The 11,510-nt window shown below is 46.0% G+C and overlaps 1 protein-coding gene across 1 annotated transcript; it reads right to left on the reverse strand.

Moving 5' to 3' along the window:
• Positions 1-5,434: 5,434 nt before the first annotated feature.
• On the reverse strand, positions 5,435-10,925 carry LOC140216355 (uncharacterized). Its single transcript, XM_072286718.1, has 2 exons — positions 9,885-10,925; positions 5,435-5,970 (listed from the first exon to the last, which is right to left on the reverse strand). Exons 1-2 carry the CDS (start codon positions 9,960-9,962, stop codon positions 5,575-5,577), a joined length of 474 nt encoding a protein of 157 aa, XP_072142819.1. The 5' UTR covers positions 9,963-10,925; the 3' UTR covers positions 5,435-5,574.
• Between the last annotated feature and the right edge of the window lie 585 nt (positions 10,926-11,510).

The raw sequence follows: 11,510 nt of genomic DNA on the forward strand, positions 1-11,510 counted from the left end.
CCTGCAGGGCTGTGTCGACCGCGTGGAGGAGGAAGTACCAGACGACGTGCGAGGTTTCAGAGGAGTACACGCACCGCACGACCTCGCGGCGCGTAAAATGACGGACACTCGGTAAACACGAAGATCGACAAACGCACGTGTTAAAGCGAAGCTCTCATTGCGAGCCCTCCCGACCGTTGACCGCGGCTGTCGCTTGACGTCTTGCCGAATAGCTCACAGAGGACAGCGCCCGTATAACGAATGGGCATAAATGTGGCAATATGTGTACTACCCCTAACGGATGTGCCGGTGACCCGCTCTGTTCTGTACCTATAGGGTGGGCCGTAGAGGTTTCGCAATAGCGAACTGGGCTGATACCGGAGAGAGTTTAGTTCTCGGTCACGTGACTCGCGTTGTCAGTCTCCGCGCATTGCCGTTCCGATGGGCGTGCAGGCAATCGCTCTGTTGCAAAACGCGGGGCATAAAATGAACTGTTTTATAGCATTTCACTAACTTATTTACATAGATTTCAACGTGCGCTTTGAATCTGCATATATATTTCTTAAATTTGATACTAATGTTGGTATGGAAATGTTGACGTCGTGGCAGCAAAACGTAACTTCCTGCAACGATAAGACCATGGATGATGACGTAGCTCAAAAAAAAAAGAAACAAGACTAGCCTGCGTGTTTTCTCTTTCTTTCTTTCGTTCTTTCTTTTTTCTGGCTGCGCTATAGCGTGTCGCAAGCGATAGCAGGAACGGAGCGACATCGAGTCAGTGTGTTATGACGTCACAATTAATCCACCTACTGAGTACCGAAACCACGCCGAAACAGAACCTGCTTTGTAGAAACAAGTATTACGGTTGATTAGCTTAGGAATCCCCAACGCTAGGATCTTTATGGTTATGGTTCCTAGGATCTTTTTGGTTGTTGTAGGCTGCCTAGCAAGCTGGACATCTGAGAACATGCGGTGCGACAGAAAATTTTATATGAATTAAAAATAATATCAGTTACCTTACAGCAGTCTTGCAACAGTAACGGCCGATGGAAATCGTGCCCCCAGTGACTGTTTTCTCGGGTTAACGGAAGCCGATTTCGAAGGTCATGCTTTTGTGTACTGCAAACGGCGAAAGTGATTGTAGCAGCCGGAAACACGTCACGGTCGCCATGCTTTACACGCCTTCTCGTAGATAATAAACGCGTGCTTTCGCTTCCCTACGAGTTTTTTGCAGGAGTTCTCTGGTCTGATGTGTTTTTATGGCGCGACGAGTAAAAAAATTGCGGACACAATCCGCCCTCCCAAGAATCGAGGAGCCGTTGTTCACTTCCAAGGGAAGACATCGCGCGAAGTGGTTTCTGCTGGAGCACTTGCGATACGCTCTCTAGGTATGACACGCACATGGTTTCTGAACGTTTCGGAGCAAGCGTATCGGTTCCCGCACTTCTTGACGTCACACAAGCCACGCCAAAATGGCGGTCGTTGTTGTGGGAGGCGATAGAGGCTTCGATTTCAAAGTGAAATTTCCGTGTTTAAATGCGCGCTGAGAGGCCAGCTACAATATGGTTAAGCTATATTGTGCTTCACCCTATTTGCCACGTTGCACAGTGATGAACTAAAGACCGTTGGACGGCCTTTTATGATCTCTTTAAAACACCGCGAACGAACAGTTTGTCAGGTTTCACCACTCATTGTTCGAAACGTGCTTATGTGGTGATGTTTGTGTGCGTGTACTTACCAAAAGCCGAGTACGTGCAGAACAGCAGTATGTACGAGATCTCAACCGACTTAGCAATGAAAGATGCCAGGTACGACACGCCCGTGAATGTCGGGTAGCCTGCCAGCCCCAAGAGGAATAGAGCCACTGAAAAACAGAGGTAGAAATTGAAAAATCGAGATCGATTTTAAAATACTGATCACTGAAAAGCACTGTCGTTGTGTGCTTCTAAGTGCGCGTTGGATGTCTCAGCTTTGATATTGGGTGCTCATTATTTCTGAAAGGAAACTGAGGACGATGAAGCCGAGTGACAGAGCAGTTAGAACTGAAGATGTGTTCCAGAAATGGGTGTTTTATAACATCTGCTTCAGAGGTATGTGCAGTAGATTTAATATATTTAAACGCCGCTTTCAGGATGTGTTGCCGAGTTCGTGCTATTTCGTGTTGATGCGCCCGCGTTCCAATTTGACACTACGCACTGGAAGATGAAAATGAGACTTCGCCATGCTGCCCAAAATTTTCGAGCTATGTGAAAGATGGGCCCCTAACCTTAACAGAAAAGTTAAGAGTGAACTTCTTTCCTTTTTAATCAAGAAATAAAGAAATTCTAAAAGAAAGAAAAACAGGCAACGCAGCTGGATCATGCCCAGCTTTCGTAAACCGAGTGTTACATAGATATATAGAAGCGCCCAGTGTGCGAATTCTTCCAGTTTGACTGGTGGATGATCTGCGCTCAAATTTTACATAGATATAGCATTATTCAGTGCAGTCCCTTTATTCCGTCTAAACGGGAATTTAATCGCTCTCCAAGATCAGTGACGGAATTACGCTGATATGCCACTTCTAGATTGTTTTTTCTTTTTCTTTTTTTTTTGCGGTATGCTTCAGGAAGGCTCTGAAAAAAGGATTGTGCAACGAAATATGCAGATGACGGTGGTAGCTATATTCCGAGTTTTCATTGTATCCAGGCGACAGATGCCGTGAAAGAAAATCGCCTCCAGTCGAACCTGGATGAAACGAACACGGATCAACGAATTATTGTTTATAACAAACTAAATGCAAAATCTTCCTAGCCTATATCAGCATGTAATAAATATATACTGGTAGCGAATGTAGGATTTAACGAAGGCATTTTTGGCCCTGGATTCGACTTTGTTATAAAGAGGTTTTCCAGTATATTCTTTATTCCAACAGATATCCCAAAAAGATATCTTGTCCTCCTCGAACAACATTCTGGTCCGCCTACTCGTGTTTATCTCTAAAATTCGCATGTTAGTCTCCCCTCTTGCGGCATTTATCCTATTGGTTCTTGCATGCCTGTGTGTTTGCGGGGTCAATGTTGAGCTGCATGAGATTGACTGCAGCAACCAGGGGGGCTATTCTGCAAGTGCCCACCTAATGGACACGTCCATTTCCTCTGCTGCTGAAGTTCTCATTGGCTTGGCTGGGGTACATGTCACATGTCAGAAGGAGACAGGCGCTCCCAGCCAATCAGCATTTCAACAGCAGACGACATGGAGATGTAAACTAGGTGCACATGTAGAAAATGTACCCCCCCCCCCCAAAAAAAAAAAAAAAAAACCATCGCCCACGGCTTTGCGAATATTCCGCACCTTCGAATAACGAACCGGATATCGCCCTATTCGATTCGGTCCTCTTTCAACCAATCTACAGTGAGCATAAAGTGCCAGAGCACGCTGCGTCAGTCAGTGAGCCAGATCTCTACGGCTGAATCACAGTATATCGTAATACATTTTTGTTTAGACAAGGTATTCGGCAGTGGGTACTGTTTGGCATTATTTATAGACGCACCGACTGTGTCCTCTCATCGAGTTGAATCCGAATACGCTTCATCGCAACACACTTCATACAACAGTGCCACCATCTGCCGCGACCATTTGAAATAGAAGAAAAAAAAACGTTTTGTTTCGTTCTGCCAGCATTGCAGGCGACCCGAATTTCAAGTTTGGTCGCGAAGGCAATTTGCCATTTTTGAACTTTATACGCCTTTCAGAATATCGTATGGTAATCCAAGTCTGCGCATGCTCCGAAGAGCCTAGAGTTTGCGAACTGACTGTTTAGTAAATTGTTCCTAATGCCCACTTTGCGCTTTAAATAAAGCGTGTCTTAATAACAAGCAGTGTAATGGCCAATACATTCTAACGTCGCGAATACGGGGATGTTGATATATCAAACATATCAAAACTTAGACTTATCGCAATTAATATAATAATGGCGAAAAGGTTGTAGACGTTATTCGAAAGCTATTAATAAATGTTTATATTTGATGCGATTCGTGTCTGGCACTGTTGCAATCGCATTCGATCCGGTCGCCAAAGCTACTCCATTCGCACGACCCTATATTAGCAACGTGGCAAAGTGCGGTAAATCGTTTCCCTCCTGGCTTACACGTAACAGCGGCAGATATCTGAACTGAAGCTGTACACACGCTCAGAAGGAACGGAAACTGGGAAAGATGTTACGGATTCATGGCACAATTAGAAGCGTGCGAGGACGATGAAGCCGAGTAACAGAACACTTAGAACTGAAGATGTGTTCCAGAAATGGGTGTTTGATTGCAACATCTGCTTAAGAGGCATGTGCAGTAGATTTAATATATTTAAACGCCGCTTCCAGGACATATCCATTTCAATGCAGACGCTTTCGATACGTTAGTTACGTTAGTGGGCTAATTTGACAGTTTCCTAACTAACAAGCCCGGAGCGTTCCCCAGTTCGAATCAGAGTCGGGCAGAGTTTCGGCATTGGTATGACCACTGAGGAAAAAAAAAATCTCCTAGCGTGACGTTATAATTCTGTAAACTTGTAATAAAAACATTACAATCGGTGTAAGGGAAACTTGAATGCACAGATTTTCTCATAATATTACCTAGAGGGTAAATCTGGCGCTACTGCGCACTTGTATATGCATGGGAATGCAATGGATTTGGTGGCTTCGTATTGACATCGTTCCCGCAGAGTCAGGACACCTTGAAGACGCGTCTTGCTAGCCCCGTTCCGTACTCACAATGCTTTAACTTTATTATTGAAAAAAACGTGTTTGGTTTAATCATGAGGTCTTTTTCTTGGACGTACAACTATATGAAACGTAGAAAAAGGTTCGCGCTCGCTTTTCGACAGTTTGTCGTCTGCTCTTGCTTTTCTTCTGTTGATTATGCACTGCGGGTGGGTGAACGTCATCGAAAGATGCAACACGGGTGAATGAAAATCCTTTATGCTGGTTTTATTTAAGAACCCATTGTTTGTGCAGCCGTTTCAACGCTCAACACCAACCAGCACAAGTCTCGAACACTCATATACCGTCCTTCCCATGACGGCAGAGCACGCGTTAGGAAAACTCCCACTGATGGTGCCGCCAGATTTCTCTCTAGGCAATAATGTCAGGAACGCTGTGGTTAGATGAGCCGGCAAGACAAAACGGCGCCTCGCGATAAGAAACGCGCAGCGAATTTTGGCGACGAACGCGTCCATAACGGTAATCACCCACGATGGCGCGCCTTGCAGAGATAAGGTTAGTGTTTTATTCAGGGGCGATACTCTATATAGCGATTAGTTTCTATGTTAATCTCACCTTCGCGTGACTCAGCACCGGACGCGTCGAGGTGCGCGGCCTAAAGCGTTCCAGGTACTGTGCAAACATAGCGGGCTTCGGCCGCCGAAAACGCCTGTCAGCCGCCAACGCAGTACACGCCAACGCATATACACGGTGCCGAATCACGCGAAACCTCGCGAAAGTGATCGTATACATCCGCGGCAGCGACATTACGGTGGCGATAACGTGGCGACAATTCCTATTCGGCGAGACAGGCGACGCCGACACGCCAAATCCCCGAGAGGTAGACAAAGGAAGTTTTGATTTTAAAGGGGAAAGGAGGCATGGTGGGGGGTGGGGAGCAGCTTGGTGGCTGCTCGCTGAGCGTGCGTACCGGCCGTGTCGGTGCGCACGCTGTTGTTCGCCACGAACGCGACGCCGGCCGTGAACCAGAGGAGCGCGTAGAAGAAGCCGTCGAACAGGTAGTGGCCGAGCCAGTACACGTAGCCCGGCAGGCCTGTCATCAGCTGGAGCCGCTTGGAGCCCGACGCCGTCTCGGCCACGGGCGCCACCGCGAACGCTGCCCCGGCCAGGCCCATGATGGGCGGAAGCATCAGCTTGCGCCAAGGGCTGAGAGAAGGCAGGCCGCGCTCCACGAAACCCGTGGTGTCGCGAAGCACGGTGTGCGCCACGTCTTCGTGCACCGGGGTGTTGGTCGATCTCTGCGGCCGGGGAAGGCGAGATGAGAAAAGTTTTGAAACCCTCGAGTTTGCTGGCCCGTATATCGCATGCCGATGCCGCATCAGCTATTTCAGGAAAGGAATTGCACACGGCAACGTACACTAGAAAATACTGCTAAAGATTTGTTACGCTACTACAGACAGTGACGATGCCATTGCTAGCACCCTTGCAAGATTCGAATCGTTGATCGGGACAAATGAAGCATTTTTTTAGGCGACCTTTCCTAGGAGAGTAAACAGCGACACGATATCAGACGAGACTAAAATTGCACGAAGTAATCATTGACCCACTGTCAAACTCTCCCTTCGCATATATCGGTGCGCACCTGGGGGCCAGAATTATGGCATGGTGTTTTCAACTGCGGATTCTCTCATCACAGCTGTAGTTTGAGCTAGTTATCGTGCATAGTAAAATTTGTTTACGGCCTTAAGGTTAAGTGTGTTAGCCATGGAAAAAAGTAGCACCCTATGGCCCTATGAGCACAAGATTATTTACTGTTAGGTGGTCGCGGCTGCAAGGAAAAAAAGAAGTATGAAGTGTTTTCGCGAGCGGAAATATTGTCAACCAAGTGACTTTTTCGGTCATCAGAAAAGCGGAAGGAGATTCATGCAAAGAAAAATTATATTTAGTAGCTTCTTCGGTAAATAATTTATGGTGCACTCACCAATGTGTCAAAATTACGTAATTTTATTGCAAAATGTGCAATATTGCGAGATACTGCCGACTTCATTGAAATACACACAAATGTAGGTTTAGTGCAGAGTGAGCCGTGTAGCCTCTGCCCCCGCCCCTAAAATCACCGGCTAACGCCACACGCTCCAATTAATTGTTCGCTGCAGGCATTACGCGGAAGAAAAAAATGACAGCAGAACTCATATCTCGATGACAGTCCATGATAATGCGATTAGCATTCGAGCAAGCATTCGAAAAATGTAGCGACACCCAGTATTTGTGAATTGTAAGACATTGTAAGACTTTCGTTTCTTTATTATCGCCTCGGCACTTGCTTGTGGAGGTATCTTATGAGAATGGCGACGATAGTATGACGCCGACGCAGTGACAATAAACTGACGAACAAGGAATGACGTCGATGTAGCTACAAAGGCGGTATAACGACGACATCGTGGCAATGGCGACATGAGGTCAATGTGATTACGACTAGCGTTTTACGGCGATGGCGTGAAGATTAGGGTACGGCGAAAACAGGTTAACGATGCTAAGATGACGACATGGCAGGACCACAACGAGATGACGACGATGGTATAATAACGGATACTTGTCAGCAACTGTCTCACGACGAATCACGAGGAATGATTTATTGAGGTCGATCGATCAACGAAGGTGGTGCGATGCCGACGGCACGACGGCAATGGGATGTCGTTATTGAAGTGGTGACGATTGTAAAAAGACAGCGCGGCGATAACGGCACGACGACAACGCCACGACTGTGTGAAAACGATGCAGTCGACGACAGCATGACGAGAGTCGGATGGCGACGATCGAACGACAGCATCACTGTGACGGTATGACAATGACTGCACGCATGACGACGACTGTATGGCGACGACACAACGAGGACCATGGCACGACAATAGTTCCAAGAATATTCGTGATGACGACTGTGTGGCGACGAAACAATGACGACGATAGCGTTTAAGAATGTTCGTGATGACGACGAGTGTATGGCGACAATGACGTCACGACGACGGCCGGACGAGAGTCGGATGACGAAGCTGGAGTGACGACTGTGGCACGACCACGGTGCGAGGACAATGGCGCGAGAACGAGCGTATGACGACATTGGTGTGACGACGGCTGTATCACGAAGTCTGTGTGACGGTGATGGCACGACGGCGACGGCATGAAGACAGTCGGATGACGAAGCTGGAGTGATGACAATGGAGCTGCCGCAACGACAACGAATGCACGACGAATGTGTGACGAGGACGGCTAGAATGCGACAGCTAGAATGACGACAATGAAACGCCCACTGTAGCATCACCACCACGAGCACATACCTACTGTGGCCGAAGCTGGTATCGGCGTAAGAGGACGGACGGACGGACGGACGGATTCGAAACGCCTGAAGTAGGAAGCGAATGCTGATCGCTTTGAACACTGTTCGCCACTGCAGACTTCACAACGGTCACTCCACGTATAGCGCGTCGAACATCCCGTCAAACAGGACAGTATAAAGTGTCGCTTGATAGCAGTACTTGCAATACTCTAGAGGAAATAAACTGTCATATTGGGTGAATTCAGCAGAGCGTTCAATTGATTCGCAGCTCAAGGACTGCGCTTATTTCTTGCCACAACTGGACACACCCGGCTTAATTATAATGTTGGAGAAAATTGCTCAACCCTTGTCTCTTTGCCCTATTTTCACGCGTCATGCGAGACTCGTATTAGGTTCCCCCGGAGTTCTCGTTGAACTAAAGGAGGCACTTTGTGTAAATTTGGCGAATATAAGGGGCGGCTTGCGGGTGATGTCATATTGAAGGTTCGAACTTTGTGAAGTGCGGCTCTTGCAATAAACTATGTACGCAACCGCACCGGAGGTATATAAGTCTGTTATACGAGCGGCGCGGAACATAGCCCGCTGCTAAGGAAGGACTATAAATGTCGCCAAGATAAAATCAAGTCAGGATAGGGCAAACTCTACGGCTTATGTGCGCGCGAAGTAAGTGGGTGTGGTTGAATCACTGCCGTCGTAGACATTCCTTAACAAGTGCTCGACACTGCTATATGTTGAGGCAAGGTTTAAAGCTGGCGAGTCTTAGGCGGGCATCGTTTTAGAGTACGGGTTTTAGTTACAATGTAATTGAAATTCCCATTGAAACTTCTCAAAACAATAGCGTCACCGGAAGTGAGACTGATTCGGCAATATATATATATATATATATATATATATATATATATATATATATATATACAATGTTTCAAGAGGAAATTTTGTCTAGACGTAAATTTCATAACGTATACGTGGAAAGAAGAAGCAGTGCAGGATCACTCTTGCAGAAAAACCAACACGATTGAAATACGCCGTGATTTCTAATCATCGTTAAAGCAACATCATCATATGATAGTAATATTGTTCATTTAGGGAATCATTTTGCAGTGACATTCTTATGCTTTTGTTTCTTCTTGTATATCTTTACTGTTTAAATATATACAATTTCTTTTTTAGCTTCTGTCGCATTGACTTGGTTAAACAGCCGGTATCCGGTAGGGCGAAAGTGTATGGTCGTATGTTCTTTTTCTTCATTTATTTATTATTATATGAATTTATTTACGCATGCTGTGTTTTCGAGACTCCGCATGCTGTGTTCAGAGACTCGCATGCTGTGCATGCGAGTCTCGGATTAGAGGTCGAGATGCATTTTTACGTAATATCCATATCGCATTTAAAAAATTTGATTGATTGATTGATTGATTGATTGATTGATTGATTGATTGATTGATTGATTGATTGATTGATTGATTGATTGATTGATTGATTGATTGATTGATTGATTGATTGATTGATTGATTGATTGATTGATTGATTGATTGAGTGAGTGAGTGAGTGAGTGAGTGAGTGAGTGAGTGAGTGAGTGAGTGAGTGAGTGAGTGAGTGAGTGAGTGAGTGAGTGAGCGAGCGAGCGAGCGAGCGTTTAACGTCAAAGCAACTCTGGGGCTACGATACACGCCGTATAGCGGAAGGCTCCGGATTAATCGAAGTACACAAGCATTTTTGCGTAACGTACGACGATGGAATAATTCTGTTCCCGTTCTATTGTTTGCGGTTCGGTGCGGCACCTTTACAACGAAGTGACCTGTATAACGAATGATTTCGGAGGCGCCAAGCCCTTCGTTACAAAGGCGTTAGTCTGTGCATGTGCCACGTGCCGCTCACCCTGGCGAAGGCTCGCAGGTGGATGCGGAACACGGCGCTCGCGTCCCCGCTGTAGTAGCGCAGCAGCGCGCTGTTCATGAGCGACGTGGCGATGCTCTTGCTGTACGGCACGTACGGGTTCCACCATGCCTCGGGTCTGCATCACACGTGACATGCGTCCAACTTCGTTGTGACAGCCTGTACATGTCCGCTTCCGTCACGCATTACGATGGACTGCCGATAAACGCGAGATGCGCGTGTTTATATAATCTGTCTAGTTAACCCAATTGCCAATCCCGCGGGAAAGCTTTTCAGGAAGGGTGCAAGATATATCGAACGTGACACAGTATAATCAATAAAAGGTCGCATAGAACAATCAATAGTGGTGCATTAGGAGTAGTACAAGCGGACATGGTAAGAACGAATCCATTGTAGCAAGGCAATATATTTTACACGACAGTTATTGGTAGCTGTTTTATGACTGCATAATGAAACACTATGGACGAAACATTTTACCTTTTCTGGCACTCCCGAGTTAATAATCATAGTTCAGTTTATATTATTATCATATATTTCTTTAATAGTCAAGGTTGCAGCGCATATGTTTTGTATCTCAAGCTAAGGTATCCAGTACAAAAAAAAAAAATAAAGGAATATGAACGCTAAAGATCAGCTTTTGTTCTTTTGTATCACGTTTCCCCTTTACTGTGCTTCCGAAATAACTTACCAGCAGCAGCCCACTTACTTCAAACACTACTGTAAAGGCACAAGTCACAGCGATACGGTATGCTCACTTGTCATGACTACAGCTACGAACTGCTAAAACAAATTTAAAGTCTGCAGCGCCATAATTTGAACGCAGACGCCTTCTTCCCGCCCGCTGTTGCCATTGGTCGATGGCGGTCTGCCGCGTTTCTTTTTCTTTATTTTTTTATCCCCTGGACTATCATTCATTCTGGCGATGGTTGAGAGACAGTCTACTTTGACATCCAAGCACACCGCTTCGAGCTCAAGTAATAGAACGCATTGGGAAAGCGTCTCATGCGACTCATCACATCTCGCGTCGACAAGAAAATCCTAATAAAAGCACATATATACTCTGTATTTTAACACTTCGCGTGTGATAACCTAAGAAAAAAGGAACGTGTAACTTACATTAAGCGCATAAGAAAGTGCGACTGCGTTTTTCCAGTCGAGTTTGCAAGCATTTTGCTCAGTTGTCGTTTTGTTTGAACAGCAAAGTATACCATGCATCGCTTTTTTACTTCGATGTTCTCTTCGCGACGCTTCCTTGTAGCGAGTGTTGTGTTCTGGACAAAGTAAAATACTTCTGTATTCTCATATTCGCCTTATTCTCAGTTATGATAGGCCTAACAGGGCTCTCTCATTGCCTGAAAAACGTCAACATGGCGGAATTGTAGAGAGCAGAAAGCAATGGCGGAGCTAGGAAAGCAGGCGGGTGCTGTCATACGTCATTTTATGCCGGGTAATCTGGCACATATGTTTGAAGTTTATTCACTTTTCACTTTTTTTGGGCAATACATTGTATTGCCTGCGAGTCGAGACTAAAGAAGAAGGGCCCCGCAGGCCAAAAATGCAGCAGTGACTTTCAAGTCGCACAAAATAACCACCATTTCGCAAACATCA

This window comes from Dermacentor andersoni, chromosome 3, assembly GCF_023375885.2.
Source record: "Dermacentor andersoni chromosome 3, qqDerAnde1_hic_scaffold, whole genome shotgun sequence".
Taxonomy (NCBI): Eukaryota; Metazoa; Arthropoda; class Arachnida; order Ixodida; family Ixodidae; genus Dermacentor; species Dermacentor andersoni.